General features: G+C 45.7%; 1 protein-coding gene across 4 annotated transcripts in view; it reads left to right on the top strand.

The window, feature by feature from the left end:
• The window catches only part of LOC143806927 (uncharacterized), a 110,957-nt gene that overhangs the window by 54,248 nt on the left and 36,096 nt on the right, over positions 1-20,613 (top strand). For 3 of the 4 annotated variants that reach the window (XM_077288006.1, XM_077287978.1, XM_077287989.1), the window contains exons 13-21: positions 4,529-4,720; positions 4,919-5,075; positions 6,208-6,320; positions 6,429-6,651; positions 7,345-7,487; positions 9,233-9,389; positions 9,849-9,955; positions 16,803-16,994; positions 17,193-17,349. In XM_077288006.1, coding sequence (XP_077144121.1) covers positions 4,529-4,720; positions 4,919-5,075; positions 6,208-6,320; positions 6,429-6,651; positions 7,345-7,487; positions 9,233-9,389; positions 9,849-9,955; positions 16,803-16,994; positions 17,193-17,349 — 1,441 coding nt within the window. The remainder of the gene's footprint in view (positions 1-4,528; positions 4,721-4,918; positions 5,076-6,207; positions 6,321-6,428; positions 6,652-7,344; positions 7,488-9,232; positions 9,390-9,848; positions 9,956-16,802; positions 16,995-17,192; positions 17,350-20,613) is intronic. The other variant, XM_077287998.1, reaches the window with a different exon arrangement.

The following is a 20,613-nucleotide window of genomic DNA, read 5'->3' as shown; positions in this document are numbered from 1 at the left end:
GAGTTTGCCCTTAATAATCGGGCTAGTTCTGCTACCTTGGTTTCACCCTTCTTTTGTAATTCTGGGTTTCATCCTCGTTTTTCTTCAGGGCAGGTTGAGTCTTCTGATTGTCCTGTGGTGGACTCTGTGGTTGACCGGTTGCTGCAAATTTGGGCTCATGTTGTGGACAATTTGGTGTTGTCTCAGGAGGAGGCTCAGCGTTTTGCCAACCATCGTTGGCGTGTGGGTTCCCGGCTTCGGGTTGGGGATTTGGTCTTGTTGTCTTCCCGTCATGTTCCTATGAAGGTTTCTTCCCCGAAGTTCAAGCCTCGGTTTATTGGTCCTTATAGGATTTCTGAGATTAGTGTGTCTTTTCGTTTGGCCCTTCCAGCCTCTTTTTCCATCCATAATGTTTTTCATAGATCTTTTTTGCGGAAATATGTGGTGCCCGTGGTTCCCTCTGTTGATCCTCCTGCCCCGGTGTTGATTGATGGGGAGTTGGAGTATGTGGTGGAGAAGATCTTGGATTCTCGTTTTTCAAGACGGAGGCTTCAGTATCTTGTCAAGTGGAAGGGTTATGGCCAGGAGGATAATTCTTGGGTTGTTGCCGCCGATGTTCACGCTGGCGATTTGGTTCGTGCCTTTCATTTGGCTCATCCTGATCGGCCTGGGGGCTCTGGTGAGGGTTCGGTGACCCCTCCTCAAGGGGGGGGGTACTGTTGTGAATTCTGTTGTGGGTTCTGCTCTTGGGCTCCCTCCGGTGGTTATAAGTGGTAGTGCTGCTGTTTGTCCTTCACAGCAGTCATCAGGTGCGTCCACTTCGGACGGGGCTATTTAGTCTGGCCTCACCCTTTGGTGAGGGGGGCTGCCTATCCTTTGGGAATTTTCTCTGAGGCAAGATAGTTTTCCCTTTTCTATCTATAGGGTTAATTAGTCCTCTGGCTGTGACGAGGTGTTTAGGATTGGTAGGTACATCCCACGGCTACTTCTAGTTGCGGTGTTAAGTCCAGGGTCTGCGGTCAGTACAGTTACCACATTCTCCAGAGTACGTCTCATGCTGCTCTTAGGCCACCAGATCATAACAGTCCACATTGTGCTTTAGCACACGTTCATCAGGGCTCACATCCGAAGCATCAAAATATGGGATTCAAGCGCATGCGCTGACTGTGTCAGCTAATATATAAAGCTGAATCTGTGTGTATGTGTGTGTGTGTGTGTGTATATATGTATGTGTGTACAGTACAGACCAAAAGTTTGGACACACCTTCTCATTTAAAGATTTTTCTGTATTTTCACGACTATGAAAATTGTACATTCACACTGAAGGCATCAAAACTATGAATTAACACATGTGGAATTATATACTTGATTTCAGTTGTTTCACACTTTTTTGTTATGTCTTATATTCTAGGTTCTTCAAAATAGCCACCTTTTGCTTTGATGACTGCTTTGCACACTCTTGGCATTCTCTTGATGAGCTTCAAGAGGTAGTCACCGGAAATTGTTTTCACTTCACAGGTGTGCCCTGTCAGGTTTAATAAGTGGGATTTCTTACCTTATAAATGGGGTTGGGACCATCAGTTGTGTTGTGCAGAAGTCTGGTGGATACACAGCTGATAGTCCTACTGAATAGACTGTTAGAATTTGTATTATGGCAAGAAAAAAGCAAAGTAAAGAAAAACGAGTAGCCATCATTACTTTAAAAAATGATGGTCAGTCAGTCCGAAAAATTGGGAAAACTTTGAAAGTGTCTCCAAGTGCAGTGGCAAAAACCATCAAGTGCTACAAAGAAACTGGCTCACATGAGGACCGCCCCAGGAAAGGAAGACCAAGAGTCACCTCTGCTTCTGATGATAAATTTATCTGAGTCACCAGCCTCAGAAATCGCAGGTTAACAGCAGCTCACATTAGAGACCAGGTCAATGCCACAAAGAGTTCTAGCAGCAAACACATCTCTACAACAACTGTTAAGAGGAGACTTTGTGCAGCAGGCCTTCAAGGTAAAATAGCTGCTAGGAAACCATGGCTAAGGACAGGCAACAAGCAGAAGAGACTTGTTTGAGCTAAAGAACACAAGGAATGGACATTAGACCAGTGTAAATCTGTGCTTTGGTCTGATGAGTCCAAATTTGAGATATTTGCTGTGGTGTGTCCAAATTTCTGGTCTGTACTATATGTATGTGTGTATGTCCGGGATTGGCATCTGCACCGTCGCAGCTACAGCCACAAAATTTTGCACAGTCACACGTCTGGACCCCAAGAACGTCATAGGCTATGTTGTGAGGCAAAATTTTAACCCCACGCGTTCCAATTCACCAAACAATTTTGCCCCTATCTACATAATGGGGAAAAAGTGAAATGAAAAGTGTTGGAGGCAAATTGACAGGTGCCAGATGTGAACAAGGGGGACGTAAAGAATGAGAGCGATGGCGCCAGAGAGTATATACCGTACAGTTGCTAAGGTGGGGCCCCGACATGGAATACTCACCACAAACGGGGATATGAACACACACAAAAAATGCGCCACACACTACCACGTGCTTGAACACATATACCACCCTCAGCACACATTTCACCACACATACACCAACCTCGCCACATAAAAGTCGAAACACAAAAGTTGCCACTCAAAACTCGCCACGTGCAAAATTCGCCACATGCAAAACAAAACTCGCCACATGTGAAAACTCCCCTCATGGAAAATTCGCCACACGCAAAACTTGCACATGCGGAAAAATTGCCACATGCACAAAAGTTGCAACACATGCAAAAGTTGCCTCACACAAAACTTGCACATACTAAAAAACGCACCACACATAAAACTCGCCACGCGCAAAACTTGCTGCACACAACTTGCTACACTAACCTGTCACATGCAACTCGACACACAAAAAGTTGCTACACGCATGTCGCCACACAACTCATCTCACACAACTTGACGCATGAAACTCGCCCTAAAACACACACAAGTCTGGTCTTATCCTTCAAAAATAAAAATCTGATTAATAAGCAAACTACAAGAGCAACAAATGTACCATATAGGAAATACGGCAGCTGTCAGTCACATGACGTGTCTATTATGTGTATGTGTGAGCTAATATATACTGCCAGAGGGGAGGGCTTCCTGTTGACTGGGGATTTATCAGGCTGCCAATTTAGCTTACAAATACTGAGGTAAAAATACTGACCAAATAACGTGTGAACGAGGTCTAATACAGGAGGAGAGGACACACATATATACTATATACAGGAGGATATGACATACAGGTATATACTATATACAGGAGGCGGTGACATACAGGTACATACTATATACAGGGGAGATGACACACAGGTATATACTATATACAGGAGATGACATACAAGTATATACTATATATAGGAGATGACATATAGGTATATACTATATACAGGAGGAGATGACACACAGGTATATACAGGAGATGACATACAGGTATATACTATATAAAAGAGGAGATGACACATAGGTATATACAGGAGGAGATGACATACAGCAGGTATATACTATTTACAGGGGAGATGACATACAGGTATATACTATATACAGGAGATGACATACAGGTGTATACTATATATAAGGGATATGACAAAGGTATATACTGAGGTGAAAATGAGAGGTGTGAGGTGAAAATGAGATGTATGAGGTGAAAATGAGAGGTGTGAGGTGAAAATGAGAGGTGTGAGATGAAAATGAGGTGTGAGGTGAAAATGAAAAGGTGTGAGTGCAAAATGAGAGGAGTGAGGGAAAATAGTGGAGTGATCGGAAAATGACAGATGTGAGGTCGAAATGACAAGTGTTAGGGGGGAATGAGAGGAGTGAGGGGGAAAATAAGAGAAGTGAGGTGCTATAACTAACCACAGATATTTACTATGCCCAGGCAACGCCAGGCTCTTCAGTTAGTAACCAATAAATTTTGTTCAACTTCACAATTGTGTTTGACTTGTTGATGATTCTTCACCGAAAATGTACATTCGGTTTCTTTGTTTGAAGCATGATATGTGGGAAAGGTTGAAAAGGTTCAGGGGGCCGAATACTTTCGCAAGGCACTGTACCTAGTTGATGCAGGCAGCAAGACATGTTAGACTGTGTCTTGCTTTCAACCTCCAATAGGTGTGTATGGCTGAACATTAGGTTTGACAGGGCACACTGAGTCCCTATGCATCATTATAGTAAATGACCCTGTCCGCACATGCGCCCAAATCCCTTTTTGTGGGTTTTCAGAAGTAGGCCCCAACGGAGCCACTGAGGGTAGGACAAAAAGCTATGTGAACCCGGGCTAAATGTGATCTGAGACATGAGATAAGGTGTGTTTAAACCAAATATGTATATGTACCCTTGTATGAGACCGCCCCTGTGAAAAACCATAACTTTCATCTTAAAATCCGTACAATGTGCCGCGCTTGGTTTAAACTCTAATTGGGAACTGACAGGCTCCTTTCCAAGAATGATTTCCTCTGCTTCGTTTGTATGTGATTATATGGATTTTCAATCTGTAAATATCAAGCCAGTGAATCTATTTTTTTAAAGGCCTAAAGAATTCGTAAATGATCCAGAAAAAGGCAAAGTTGCTTCTTTAAAACCCGTCTACAAAAGGTTTCCAAAACCTAGTCCAAACCTTGGCCGAGCTGTGAGAAAAGAGACCTCCACTACGGAGCTCTCTAAAACTCAGGACTTGCCTGATACGTCCACTGCTGGTGATGTCTGTAAAGAAGCTAGACAGTAAGTAGGAAAGAAAATCTCTGCCATGTTTAGCTTTATAAAGAGCTTGTCCTTTCTCATTCCTTTATGGCACATCCACAGGAGGGATGTCTAAACTGCCGTGTTTGAAAAGATTTCATTCCTAAAGTCATTACATTTTCAGATTATTATTCACACTTTAGGCTTCTGACTTCTGTTCCCCATTTTGTTTTCCCCCAGTACCAATGTAGAAAAATCTGCCTCCATCCAGCCAGCGCAGCTTAGACGTGGCCGACTTATCAGGCCCGTGCCAAACCTGGTAAAACCATCTACCAAGACCCTGAGTCCATTAAATAACAAGAAAAATGAAGACTTAAACACAGCAGCAGCTGACAAAGTAATTTAACTTTTAGACATTTATTTCTGATTGTTATTTTGCTATGTAATTGGTTATACTGATTAGAAAGAAGATGAGCAAATACCCCGCAGTAACTAAATAGCAATAGTACGTAAGAATAACATCTGGTACTTGGCAAACAGGGTCCGGTCCTGATCTGCCACCAGCTACACTGAGGTCGTCTGACACTAGGTGGGGTTTTAATATAGGAGGACAGGACCGTCCCGATGGGTACACCTTGTCGGGGTGCAATGGCTTTTACGCTTTTTTGATTAAGAACAGTGTTTACTAATTTCCCTGTGTTATTTGCACGCACTATTACTATTTACTTACTGCAGGGTATTTGCTAATTTTGTTTTTATCTTGGGTTTTGCTTTGTTGCGTGGCCACAGTGTGAAGATGCGCCTACACGTTGCACTTATACTAAATTATGCTCCTGCTTATTTCTTTGGTTTTGGTTATACTGATGACTTGAATTAGTATTTTTATTTATTTTGCTAACGAATTGTCAGTTTTGCAACAATTTTGATGTTACTTTAGCAAGTGAAATTACTTTAGAAGTCATGTGACAAGGCTCATTAAAGGGTCGATATTGACTGTTAGGATTGCTACTTCTTATAGGTGGCACTAGAGTTCTAGTCCTCTTCCTCGCTGAAGAGACAATTTGCATATTTCCCAGAGGATCACTGCGGCATGTCAGGCCTGACATGTCACTCTCCGCAAAGGAGAAACGTTACGCCCTGGCTCCCGGTCAGACGCCTCTCACCCAGCCAAACCAGATCTCACACTTTGCAGTGATGAGGGGTAGTATCCCAAAACAGTATCTGCAAATTGAGATTTTGGTTTTGTCCTTTATCCAAAGTCATGTGACAAGAGTTGTTAAAGGGTCAATACTGACTTTTAGGATTGTTGCTTCTTAGTTGTAGTCCTCTTCCTCTCTGAAGAGATGATGTGAGGTTACTTTAAGATTTAATGTAACATTTTCATGGCATCTGTGACTCCTTCACGCGGCATAATATGTAGCTCAGCTTCTGGTTATATGAGATTTTTATGGGGCTATTCCCTCAATATGAATCATTGCTCAGTGGCTTCAAATCAGGTTTTATATCATATTCTGGCTTTCATTTTATAGGAAGAAAATATGAAGATTCCTGAGTCTGGATCTTCTCAATATGCTTGTATGTCTGAAATCCACTCTCATTCTCCAACCTTGACCCAAGACAGCACTGTGAGCCAGGATCTCCTGTAAGTGCTTCGGTGTTATTGCTGATTGTTGCAATGTTTGTGATAGAATTTTTTTTTTTTTTAATATTATGGAAAAATAATTTGTCTCCTTTATTTCTACATACTTAGGACTGAAGGAAGAAGTATATTTGAAACTCAGGACATTAAATCTGCTATTAAGCCTGCACCCCTGACTCCGGGATGGTTGCAGACACCAAAGCCATATCTGGCAGGACGACCTGAACGGAAAACAGAAATTGATGTTAAAGAAAGTAAAAACTTTGAGGCGTCTGTTTGTAATGCTGAGAAGAGACCAGCGACGGATCAGATCAATTCATCTGGGGCCGAAAATGTAAGTAGCATAATTGTGAATAAACGGGACAGCTTCATTTCATTGCATCGGCCAGGAGCATAAAATTACATGGAAACCCCTGATAGGATCACAAAGAATTAAATGTAGGTTATTTTCGCAAACATTTTAGTGACAGATATCTCCACAATTTCCGCTTCTGACTATGTATCGCCCTTCCCAGACTCGAAAATATGTAATCTGCCGTGTTGGGCACAATTTCATGTTGTTCAGCTTTTTTTCATAACTGGATAGACTTTCAGTTATAATTGAATGCAATATTAACAGGTTAAAGAGAACATCGTATGAACTGATTTTTAACCCTTACTGACATGGCATATGATGTACTGGTATGTCATATTCCGTCTCCCTGATATTTAATCAGCCATCATGTGCCTCTAACAGCCGCAGGTGGAGCGGAGCTGTTAACCTGTCAAATTCTGCTGTCAATCTCTGACAGCGTCATTTAGCTCGTGTCGGCAGAGGGACGTGTCTTTACACCCACCTATTGGGGCACTGATGGGTTGCCATGACAGCCGGGGATCTGCTGTAGACCCCCATGCCTGTTACTGTGGTCCTGGGAAAGCCAGCTCTGTGGATAATTCATTTTTGGTGGTGAAATTCTGACAGGGCTCAAGCATTATGGGAAAAATAAACTTGACATTTTGTCCTTTTTTTCCCTTGATCTATTGGCAGGTTCCTGGGAATGAAGCAGGAGCCGCCTCCTTGCTGGCAAAAAACAATGAAAAAAGTTCTGTTACTGGAGAGGATTCTCTGACATTGAAAAAATCTGATGATGACGCAACTCCCGGGACATCTGTGGAGTCTACACCTGCCATGTATGTTTTTGTGTAACAATCTCATTCACATTTAATTGTCACTCTGAGCTTCCTTGAGATTTTAATTGCTTTATTCTAGTATGATTGAAGATCCCTTCTGAAAATAGACCTAGATTTTTGGTCCTTCATGCAATAGAATTTGTGGCCACTCATCTGTTGGATTCTGTTTTATGATAGCCATTTAATTACCCCATCATACTAGAAATTTCCCCAACATGATGAATAAAAATACCTTCCCAGATATCCTTATGTTTAAAATGCTGCACTTATTAAGAGGGAGACATTGAACTTGAAGAGTAACATTCATCTTGATTTTTCCTACTTTACCATGGCACTTGAATTGCCTATGATCGTTGGAGGTCTGGTTTCGGAGACTCTCCCTCCTCTCCTCAACTCCTCCCACCCTTCTCATCCCCCCCCCCCCCCCCCATTCTCATCATCTCTCCCTCCTCTCCTTATCCCCTTCACCCATGGAGAAATGTGCAGCTCAGTGGAAAGAAGAGCATAGCCCCACTCTGCACACTCTGAGCATTGCACTGGCCGGAGATCGGATTCCTTAAAAAGCATCAGCTTCCTAGCAGCACAGCATATAGGAACACACTGCTCCTGTCTGAGCGCACACTACTACTGTCTGAGCGCCCAGTGCTCCTGTCTGAGCGCCCACTGCTCCTGTCTGAGCGCCCACTGCTCCTGTCTGAGCGCCCACTGCTCCTGTCTGAGCGCCCACTGCTCCTGTCTGAGCGCCCACTGCTCCTGTCTGAGCGCCCACTGCTCCTGTCTGAGTGCTCACTGTGTTTGCGCTGGGGGGATTCATAAGTCTGCATTTACAGAGTGTAACTTGAAGGCTTTTCATTTAGGCCAGACAACACCTTTAAGATAGCTACTAGTGATGAGCGAATATACTCGTTGCTCGGGTGGTTTTCCGAGTAGTTATGACTACTCGGAGATTTAGTTTTCATCGCCTTAGCAGCATGATTTACATCTGTTAGCCAGCTTGATTACATGTGGGGATTACCTAGCAACCAGGCAACCCCCACATGTACTCAGGCTGGCTAGTAGCTGTAAATCATTCAGCTGCAGCGATGAAAACTAAATCTGAGTAGTCATAAATACTTGGAGACCACCCGAGCAATGAGTATATTCGCTCATCACTAATAGCTACTGTGCCTTGATTGATGTACTTCCCAGCACACTTGGCTCTGATTTCACACACTAGGTGGGACATCAGTCAGGGCGAATTCACAGATTTTGTTTTAGTCCCATCGGCAGCAGTGCCAAGGTGACTTTTTGAGAGTTGCTCATGACTGTGTTCTAAGTCCAATTTCTCCTTCCTAATATGATCAGCAGTTTGAGCATGGAGTAATCTACAAAATTTTCAATGGGCCATGAAACATACTACAGGTGGTTTATTAACAATTTTGATGACCAGTTCCCTTTAAATAATTATGTTTTATCATTATTATGTTTAATTGGTTTTCGCTTGGGCATTGAATGAGTTTCTAATATGTCAGAGATGACATGGGGAAATGTGTGATCTCAGACTAACCCCTGATTTTGAGGATAAAAGGACTTACAAGTCCAAACTTCTTTGGCACTGCTCAGAGATTTTTATAGGATGTAAGATTTCCTTTCACAGATCTAGGAGCAGGAACAGGGGGGTTTGGACACTGTGTAGAGTTATGTATCTAATGCATTATTTGAGCCCAGATTGGAAGCTAGCTGAAGATGATTGATCTGTTTTACAGAACTAATAAAGAAAAAAATGCATCTGATCAAAAAAGACATACGTTGAAACCAGTTGTGACAAGGCGTAGACTACAAAGACCGAAGCCAAACTTAAGCAAATCCGTTACAAGATCAGCAGTGACTGCTCCACCCATGTCTGTTGTGCAGGGAGACAGTGTAAGAAATGTTGAATAGTAACGTGACTCTGGCCGTGATTCTATTCTCCTCTCCCCATTAAGATCAGGTGATGGATCATGTAGCACCACATCTGTATGAGAATGACGGCATTCAGCCAAATGTGTGTACGACTGATTACTATTGAAGCTGTATGGCCGCCCAAAAGGGTTATTCCCTCCTATCCCTTTCATGGCTGAAACGTGAATAACTCTGCCCCAGCGCCAACCCCTTGAGTCTACAGAGACAGCCGAGAGCAGCTGAGCTCACACTGTTTCTGTAAGTCCCACACTAATGAAGGAAATGGCGTAGCAGAGCAAGCTATACTGATCCCATAACTGCGATTTATAGAAACTGTATTAGTGGTGTTCAGCGGTAAATATATGCTCGATAGCATTTCTAATAACTACACCAATGGTATAAGATTAAAACGATAATTCTGATATGTTCCTGTAATTTTAGGTTGGTTCCAGTATTTCAGTGGAGGCAGAAATGTTAACAGATCCAGAGAGTAAATCGTCTGAAATATTAGATACATATGACGGAGCTGCTGTTACAGCGCTTGCCCAGTAAGTGATATTCATTTTGGCATTGTACATGTGAAAAACAAAGAATTGAGACATATCTGTCTGTTCCTGGCTGCCCGAACAACATGTGCGATCAGCTGACATTGCTGTGTTCTGCGGGCAGCTATATATTTCAGTACAGGAGGAATATCTTACGCACTGTTGCTGGTGTATTTGCTGTGACCATTTTCTCCTTTATGCTAGACTTAATGTCACATGCACAGAATAGTATAAAATTGGATAAACCTGCACTTGCCAACCATCTGATGTGTGTGGGCATCCCACTCCCCCCCCCCCCCCCCCTCATAAATGATGTCGATGATGGGAGGGGGAGATCGGAAGGCTTACATTTAAATGCTAGATCCTTTGTTCACATCACAGATGAGCCACTGCCAGAGGTGACTGACAGCGACTTTCTCTCCTCTTCCCTTTCAAAGCACATAAATGTTCAGTCGAGCACCAAGAATCATGCGTATCTGTAAGGGGTACGACCACACCGCGTGTACCTGCGTGCTGGGTCCGGAGCTGAAAAAGCTGCATCCTCTATTCCCGGGGGGAAGCTTTAGTGAGGTGGACCTTCCTCCTGACCGAGGGGGGGCGGGGATATAAAAGCCGCAGAGTTGAGCGGCGCGCTGTGCCTCCCGCTCGTCCACTGAGTACCGGCGCTGCGGCAGCCCCAATTGACTGCAAAGGGACCGCACCAAAGAAAGAGAGAAGCCGGGAGTGCTGCAGCAACTCAGAGAGAGAGGGACTGCTGCGCTCAGGGAAGTTATTACTGCATGCTGTGATACTCACCTAGCTTCCTGGTGTAACAGGCCAGATTAAACCCCTGCCCAGAATATACCCGAGGTTAAAGTGGCCTAGGCCAGATTATAACCCGGGTATATTCTGGCCTAGGCCAAACTATACCCCTCTGGGCCAGAATATACCCCGGGTATATTATGGCCTAGGCCAAACTATACCCCGGGGTATAAATTGGCCTAGGCAAGTTTATACCCCTCCGGGTCAGAATATACCCCAGCTGCTGTAGATCAGATTTTTCAGGCTTTTGAGAACCAGTGATATACTCAAAACTGGGCCCCAGGCAGCACACGGGGGTGGGGGGGGGACAGCGAATGGGGTCCCAGGCAGCACACAGAGGCCCCATATAGCTCACGGGGGGCAGAGACAGCTCACGGGGTCCCAGTTACAGGGTCCCCTGTACGCTTCCAGTGCGTGCGTGCGTGCTCTGCTCAGTCCCTGTACGCTTCCAGTGCATGCTCTGCTCAGTCCCTGTACGCTTCCAGTGTGTGCGTGCTCTGCTCAGTCCCTGTACGCTTCCAGTGCGTGCTCTGCTCAGTCCCTGTACGCTTCCAGTACGTGCTCTGCTCAGTCCCTGTACGCTTCCAGTGCGTGCTCTGCTCAGTCCCTGTATGCCTCTAGTGCGTGCCCTGCTCCATCCTGTATCCGGTACCCTCTGTGTGAACCCCGCCATGTCCTGAGTCCCGGGTTTTCTCTGTGTCTGCTCCATCTGTCTTGTCCTCAGTCAGTACCCTGATTCTCCTCGTTGTCCATGAGCCGCCCCTCTGGCACAAGCTATCGCGGTCTATCTCCCTCCTAGGCTTGCCCCTAACAATCCCTGTATAGGGGTTGGTTCCACCTGGTCAGCTCACCTGGGAACAGTCATCACCGCGATCCAGTGGGTCCACTCCAGGAATCGTAACAGAATAATCAGGCCATGGACCACGCTGGTGCCTCGGCTGCTCAGAAGGAGTTGGTGTACTTGCGGGAGAATCAGATGCGTGTAATGTCGTTCTTGAAGTCCATCGAATCTCGGTTGTCCGCTTTACAGGCCTCTGACCCTGGGAATGCTTCCCAGCTCACCAGTCTCCAACAGGAGCTAGTTCAGCAGCGTGACACCCAGACTCACATATTAAGCTATATGGTGTCAGTGGATGACCGTCTGCTCTCCCTTCAGTCTGCCGCCGCAGCCTCTGATCAAGCTCAGTCTCATAACCCTGATCCCTCTGCGAACCCTCCACCCCATCTTGGTAAACCACCCCGGTATAATGGTGACCCCAAGTTGTGTCGGGGTTTTTTGAATCAATGCCGCTTACATTTTGAATTATTGCCGCACCAATAACCCACTGATCGGGCAAAAGTGGCGTTTGTGGTTTCCCATTTGGAGGGTGAGGCTCTATCCTGGGTAAATCCTTTGTGGTAATGTGATGATCCCATAACCTCTCAATTGTCTACCTTTTTAGAGACATTTCGCAAAGTGTTTGACGAGCCTGGTCGTGTAGCCTCGGCCACGGAGGCTCTCTCCACCAAGGCTCCCTTACGGTTGGGCAATATGCTATTCGTTTTCGTACTCTGTGTTCGGAGCTGGGGTGGAATAATGAGGCACTGGTCGGAGCATTCTGGCATGGGTTGTCGGGTCGAATTAAGGATGAATTGGCGGGTCGGGATACTCCAACCTCCCTAGAGGATTTGATCTCTTTGGCCACACATATTGATTTACGCTTCTAGGAGCACTCCAGAGACTCCTTCTGGGATAGGAGGTACCATTTTCCGGTTTCTTCCAGAAATAGATCTCTCAGCCCGCGATCTGTGGTGTCCACTTACATTCCCGTGCCTGAACCTATGCAGGTGGATCAGGTCAAGAAGCGTCAGAAAGAGAGCGTTGCACAAGGGCTTTGTTTTTATTGTGGTAGTGCTTCGCATTTACTCCGTTCCTGCCCGTTCGTCCGGGAAACTCCTCCACCTAGGTGAGGTAGGAGAGGCCTCCCTGTGTGTGTGTGACTCCTGTCTAGCTTTAACTATGTCTGTCCAGATAACTTCTGTGAATACGCGCTACTCTGTGTTGGCGTATTTGGATTCGGGTGCAGCAGGCAACTTCATTAGTCTGGAGGAGGTCAAGAAGCACCATATTCCGGTCAGGAGCCTAAAGGAGCCGTGTCTGATTTCTTCTGTGGATGGTAGGCCTTTACAAGAGACGGTCATGAGGGTTAAGGAAGAGGTGGAGTTGCAGGTGGGGGCTCTGCATTGCGAGAGAATCGCATTCTACGTCTTGCCCAATTTATCCCATGCAATTCTTCTCGGGCTACCTTGGCTGAGAGCGCATGAACCTATCCTGGACTAGCGCTCTGGAAACGTTCTTCGTTGGGGCCAGTACTGCCATGATCAATGCCTGTTATCAGTTCACCCTGCCAAAATTTCTCATCCCATCTCCGCTGAGGCCGGATTACCAGTCGCTTATTGGTCCTTCGCTGATGTCATTTGCATGAGGGAGGCAGAGAGTTTTCCCCAGCATTGGCCCTATGATTGCCCAATTGAACTCATTCTTGGCTGTACGCCTCCTAGGGGCAGAATCTATCCGCACTCTCCAGTTGAATCGCAAGCAATGTCGGAGTATATTAAGGAGAATCTGACCAAAGGCTTTATCCGATAGTCTTCCTCTCCCGCTGGCGCTGGATTCTTCTTTGTCAAGAAGAAAGACTGCTCACTTCGTCCTTGCATTGATTACAGAGGGCTCAATGAAATTACCAAAAACAAATACCCACTACTGCTTACCCCCTGGGCTCTTTGATCACCTGCGAGGAGCTAGAATTTTTACTAAGCTTAACCTCTGTGGGGCCTACAATTTGGTCCGCATCCGTGCTGGAGACGAGTGGACGACCGCATTCAACAGCCGGGATGGGCACTACGAATATTTGGTCATACCCTTCGGTCTCTGCAATGCTCCTGCAGTGTTTCAAGAGTTTATAAATAGCGTCTTCTGGGATCTTTTGTATTCCTGCGCTGTGGTGTACCTTGGCGACATTCTCGTTTTTTCTCCGGATCTACCTACCCATAGACGGAACGCTTGTCAAGTGTTACTTCGTCTGAGAGAGAACCGTCTCTGTGCCAAGTACGAAAAATGTATCTTCGAACAGACATCCCTGTCTTTTTTGGGGTACATCATCTCTGATTCCGGTTTTAAAGGTGGATCCCGAAAAGGTGTCCGCCATCCTCAACTGCCCATGACCCCTGGGGGTGAAGGCCATCCAAAGATTCCTCGGTATTGCGAACTATTACAGGCAATTCGTGCCCCACTTCTCCTCGTTGACTATGCACCTCTTGTCACTTATTCGCAAGGGATCTGATCCCAGTGTTTGGCCTTCGGAGGCCGAGGACGCCTTTTTGACTCTGAAGCACCGGTACTTCATCGCCCAGACACTAATAGACCATTCATTCTCGAGATGGATGCTTCCTTCACAGGAGCCGGGGCTGTGCTCTTCCAGATGTCATCATCCGGTCGTTTGATCACTTGTGGATTCTTCTCCAAGGCATTTTCTACTTCAGAACGCAACTATTCCATCAGTGACAGAAAACTACTGGCCATTAAGTTAGCATTGGAGGAGTGGCGGTATCTTCTGGATGGCACTGTACACCCCTTCATAATTTTCACCGATCACAAGAATCTAGCTTATATTCAGTTGGCCCAAAGACTCAACCCTCGGCAAGCTCAGTAGTCCCTGTTCTTTGCCCGTTTTGCTTTTGAGCTTCACTTCCATCCTGGCGAGAAGAACGTTAAGGCTAATGCGCTGTCAAGGTCCTTCCAGTCAGCTGATTTTGAAGAGGAACCATCTCACATTATTGATCCCTACAAAATCATCTCGGTTGGCTCCCTGAGGGTTGCTAACTTACCGCCGGGTAAGACATTCATCTCTGAGAAAGAGAGAGGGTGTTGCACTGGGGACACTCTTCTAAAATTGTAGGTCATGCTGGAACTAAGAAGACGTACTTTCTTATCTCTTGCCACTACTGGTGGCTATCCTTGCGCCAGGATGTCAAAGAATTCTAGTGCTCTGCTCTGTCCCTGTACGCTTCCAGTGCGTGCGTGCTCTGCTCTGTCCCTGTACGCTTCCAGTGCATGCGTGCTCTGCCCAGTCCCTGTACGCTCCCAGTGCGTGCTCTGCTCTGTCCCTGTATGCTTCCAGTTCGTGCGTGCTGTGCTCAATCCCTGTACGCTTCCAGTGCATGCGTACTCTGCTCAGTCCCTGTCCGCTTCCAGTGCGTGCTCTGCTCAGTCCCTGTACGCTTCCAGTATGTGCGTGCTCTGCTCTGTCCCTGTACGCTTCCAGTGCATGCGTGCTGTGCTCAGTCCCTGTACGCTTCCAGTGCATGCGTGCTCTGCTCAGTCCCTGTACGCTTCCAGTGCATGCGTGCTCTGCCCAGTCCTTGTACGTCCCAGTGTGTGCTCTGCTCTGTCCCTGTACGCTTCCAGTGCGTGCGTGCTGTGCTCAATCCCTGTACTCTTCCAGTGCATGTGTACTCTGCTCAGTCCCTGTACGCTTCCAGTGCGTGCTCTGCTCAGTCCCTGTACGCTTCCAGTATGTGCGTGCTCTGCTCTGTCCCTGTACGCTTCCAGTGCATGCGTGCTCTGCTCAGTCCCTGTACGCTTCCAGTGCACGCGCTGCTCAGTCCCTGTACGCTTCCAGTATGCGCGTGCCCTGCTCCATCCTTGTACGCTTCCAGTATGAGTACAGCGCACGTGCCACATAAGTGACCAGGAACTAGACACACTTGCACCCTGACTTTGCCAGTATATATTTGCCAAGCCACATTGGGCTCGAACAGGACTGTGGCCCACGCCCAAGCACCTCCACCGCTGACAGAGTGCGAGGAGAGACGCGCAGGGTGCCCGTTGGTCACCACGGAGCGAGGTGTTGAACATACCAGGCTAGTGAGTACTGCATGCGTGCGACCAGAGATAGATAGGGTGCAGTACTTTTTGTTGCTGCCCACATTGCCGGACGTTGCAACACCGTTCGACCAGCCTTGCCTGCATTGGCCGCAGCCACTTTTGGACTGGGGCCCAGTGGAAGGTACCGGACACCGACCACTGCCGCAAGAAGACAGACCACCATTACCAGCAGGACCTTCTTGGTCAAGCACCGCACCAGCTGTTGTCGGCGATACTGACTTTCAAACAGCAACTAGAGTCGATGATACTTCTGACATAAGTGGACAAAGGAACTGCCGTTACGGAATCTACTGTTTTGCAACTCTGCATATCTTTTTGAAATTTGATCTGGTTAATCCCGTGTTTAACCCTGCGAGGAGTTTGCCCTTGCTCTGTCTTCTGTCTTTCACTGCATCCCGCAAACTGCTTACATATACATGTGATTGATGTCTCAAAAACGTTAAGCTAACAGCCATCTATTGTATGAGCACCTTAACGTCTTTCAAAAGCAAAGCTCCTAGTAAGGCTATGTCGTCCACATTGTGCTTTAGCACACGTTCATCGGAGCTCACATCCAAAGCATCCCAAAATGGGATTCAAGCGCATGCGCTGACGGTGTAATTTACTATAATGATGCAGACGGCGTCCGTGTGCTGTGTCGTATATACCGAGTTGATGTGGGCAACAAGATATGTTAGACTGTGCCTTGGTGTCAACCTCAAATAGGTGTATATGGCTGAACATTAGGTTTGACAGGGCACACTGAGTCCCTATGCATCATTATAGTAAATTACCCCGTCATCACATGCGCCCGAATCCAATTTTGTGGGTCTTCAGAAGTAGGCCCCAACGGAGCCACTCTGTTTAGGATAAAAATCTATGTGAAGCCGACCTAAATGTGATCTGAGACATGAGCTAATGTGTGTTTAAACCAAATATGTATATGTACCCTTGTATGAGACCGCCCCTGTGAAAAATCATAGCTTTCATCTTAAAATCCGTACAATGTGCCGCGCTTGGTTTAAACTCTAATTGGGAACTGATAGGCTCCTTTCCAAGAATGATTTCCTTTGCTTCGTTTGTATGTGATTATATGGATTTTCAATCTGTAAATATCAAGCCAGTGAATCTATTTTTTTAAAGGCCTAAAGAATTCGTAAATGATCCAGAAAAAGGCAAAGTTGCTTCTTTAAAACCCGTCTATAAAAGGTTTCCAAAACCTAGTCCAAACCTTGGCCGAGCTGTGAGAAAAGAGACATCCACTACGGAGCTCTCTAAAACTCAGGACTTGCCTGATACGTCCACTGCTGGTGATGTCTGTAAAGAAGCTGGACAGTAAGTAGGAAAGAAAATCTCTGCCATGTTTAGCTTTATAAAGAGCTTGTCCTTTCTCATTCCTTTATGGCACATCCACAGGAGGGATGTCTAAACTGCCGTGTTTGAAAAGATTTCATTCCTAAAGTCATTACATTTTCAGATTATTATTCACACTTTAGGCTTCTGACTTCTGTTCCCCATTTTGTCTACCCCCAGTATAACTGTAGAAAAATCTGCCTCCATCCAGCCAGCGCAGCTTAGACGTGGCCGACTTATCAGGCCCGTGCCAAACCTGGTAAAACCATCTACCAAGACCCTGAGTCCATTAAATAACAAGAAAAATGAAGACTTAAACACAGCAGCAGCTGACAAAGTAATTTAACTTTTAGACATTTCTGATTGTTATTTTGCTATGTAATTGGTTATACTGATTAGAAAGAAGATGAGCAAATACCCTGCAGTAACTAAATAGCAATAGTACGTAAGAATAACATCTGGTACTTGGCAAACAGGGTCCGGTCCTGATCTGTCACCAGCTACACTGAGGTCGTCTGACACTAGGTGGGGTTTCAATATAGGAGGACAGGACCGTCCCGATGGGTACACCTTGTCGGGGTGCAATGGCTTTTATGCTTTTTTGATCAAAAAACGTGTTTACTAAGTGCCCTGTGTTATTTGCATGCACTATTACTATTTACTTACTGCAGGGTATTTTCTGATTTTGTTTTTATCTTGGGTTTTGTTTTGTTACTTGGTCACAGTGTGAAGATGCTCCTACACGTTGCACTTACACTATTTTATGCTCCTGCTTATTTCTTTGGTTTTGGTTATACTGATGACTTGAATTAGTATTTTTATTTATTTTGCTAACGAATTGTTAGTTTTGCAATATTTTTGAGGTTACTTTATCAAGTGAAATTACTTTAGAAGTCATGTGACAAGGCTCATTAAAGGGCCGATATTGACTGTTAGGCCATGTTCACACGTTGCGGTTTTTACCGCGGAACCACAGCGATTTTGCCGCTGCGGGTCCGCTGCAGTTTCCATTGCGTTTACAATAACATGTAAACCTATGGAAACCGCAAACCGCTGTGCACATGCTGCGGGAAAAACCGCGCAGAAACGCAGCGGTTTACATTCCGCAGCATGTCACTTCTTTGTGCGGAACTGCAGCGGTTCTGCACCCATAGACCTCCATTGTGAGGGTCAAACCCGCAGTAAAACCCGCAGAAGAAAAAATATCTGCAGGTTTTCTGCAGTTTTGGTGTAGAAACCGCTGCAGCAGGAAGTGCGGGGAAGCGGGAGGAAGTGCGTGGGCGGAGTGTGACCGTCAGCATGGAGGCATGTATGTGAATGTGTGTGTGCGTCTGTCTGTGTGTGTGTGTCCCCACGCGACGAAAGTGCCACCCAATTGTGCTAAGTCGTCGTATGGGATTACTACTCCCATCCGATATTAGGATGGGAGAGTTGTCCCTGTGTCCGGCGACTTAGCACAATTGTCAGTAAAACACATACACATACAATACACGTAACATACATGACAGACATTACATACAACATATAACATAGAGTATATACTCACCATACAGCACACCGGTACGCAAAGCCCTCGGTCCCCTAGGGAAAAAGTCCAAAAGAAATAAACCAAATCCATACTCCCTGTCCGCAGAATCCAATAACGAGTGTCCCACGCCGATCGCTTGCTCTCCGGCGATACACTACCAGGAGCCAAGCTCCTAGCAGTGTATCGCATACTTTACCGGAGTTCAGCGGCTCCGGCGTCTCTATTTACGGCATTAGAGCTGCTTGTGAACTTTCCCACGCAGCACTGCCGTAAAGCGAGAGTACCGGGTCAATGAACGCCGGTAAACTCTCGTGCATGCGCAGTTACACACCGACAGGAGCCAGAGCTCCTGTCAGTGTGTTGCTGCAGCCGTGGAGAGCAGACACATCTCTGGATGTGTCTGTTCTCCATGGCAGATCGTCGTGGGACACTCGTTATGGGATTTCTGCGGACAGGGCCAGGGAGTATGAATTTGGTTTGTTTTTTTATCTCTTTTTTCAGGTCGAGGGTCTTCAGATGGATTGAGCGTATAATAAAGGGTTTGTCAAAAAGTGGGTGTCTTTATTTCATTAAAATATTTTTTTCTAGTGTCTGTGTTTTTTTTAACCCTTTAATAGGATTAATAATGGATAGGCGTCTTATTGACTCCTCTCCATTATTAACCGGGCTTAGCAAGGTGTCATTAACCCCTCATTACGCCATATCCCACCGCTACACGGGAGTGGGAAGAGAGGGGTTAAGTGCCGGAATTGGCGCATCTCATTTTGATGTTTTCACAAAATGGAGGATGAAAGAAGGGGTTGGACAAGGAAATGACATCATGTGTTTTTTGTTTTTTTTTCCCACTGCAGTTCAAGCTTTATTTGTGTCAAAAACACAGACAATCTGCAGGGAAAAACGCATTAAAAACCGCACTAAAAACCGCATCAAAAAACGCACCTGCGTTTTCTGCCAAGAGCTGCGCTTTTAGTGCAGAAAAATCCGCAGGAAAATCTGCAACATGTGCACAAAGCCTTAGGATTGCTACTTCCTATAGGTGGCACTAGACTTGAGTTCTAGTCCTCTTCCTCGCTGAAGAGACAATTTGCATGTTTCCCAGAGGATCACTGCGGCATGTCAGGCCTGACATGTCACTCTCCGCAAGGAGAAACGTTACGCCCTGGATCCCGGTCAGACGCCTCTCACCCAGCCAAACCACATCTCACACTTTGCACTGATGAGGGGTAGTATCCCAAAACAGTATTTGCAAATTGAGATTTTGGTTTTGTCCTTTATCCAAAGTCATGTGACAAGTGTCGTTAAAGGGTCAATATTGACTTTTAGGATTGTTGCTTCTTAGTTGTAGTCCTCTTCCTCTCTGAAGAGATGATGTGAGGTTACTTTAAGATTTAATGTAACATTTTCATGGCATCTGTGACTCCTTCACGCGTCATAATATGTAGCTCAGCTTTTGGTTATATGAGATTTTTATGGGGCTATTCCCTCAATATGAATTATTGCTCAGTGGCTTTAAACCCTAAAATAAATAAGTTTGTCAAATGCAATCAATTTCCAAAAGTGCTCGCTGCTCTGGATTTCGCCTCTGGGAATCTGCATGTCAGAGGCTTTTCTTTGCCCACGGATACGTCCTGTATTATTTTAATGACAGGTCGCACGTGCTCAGTAAACGCCTCCTATTCTTCTAACAGTCTCATTGTGCAGTGAGACAGTGCGTGTACGGTTGTGCCGTCCTCACTGCACAGGGTGAACATGGGCTTAGTGCACCTGCTGCTGGCAAAGCTGGACCAGCGATCCTCCTCTCCGACTGCTGGTCAGCCATGTGATAGGCAAGCACAGACGTATCGGCCACAAAACTACTAATGGGTTTTCCAATTAATAGCGTAAATCTTTCTGTCCATATTTGTAATAATGTACACTTCGAACCTATAAATGCAACCTGCCGTCTGTCTGCACTGTGTAAAAGAGAAACAGTCTTTGTTCCCACACAAACCAATCACAGATCAGCTTTCATTTCTTTAACAGCATTGGTGGATAAAAGCTGCACTGTAATTTGTTGTTATGGACAATGAGGAG

Source organism: Ranitomeya variabilis, chromosome 1, assembly GCF_051348905.1.
Source record: "Ranitomeya variabilis isolate aRanVar5 chromosome 1, aRanVar5.hap1, whole genome shotgun sequence".
NCBI lineage: Eukaryota > Metazoa > Chordata > Amphibia > Anura > Dendrobatidae > Ranitomeya > Ranitomeya variabilis.
The sequence above is the reverse complement of the archived record's forward strand: the minus strand, read 5'-3'. Positions and strand labels throughout refer to the sequence as shown.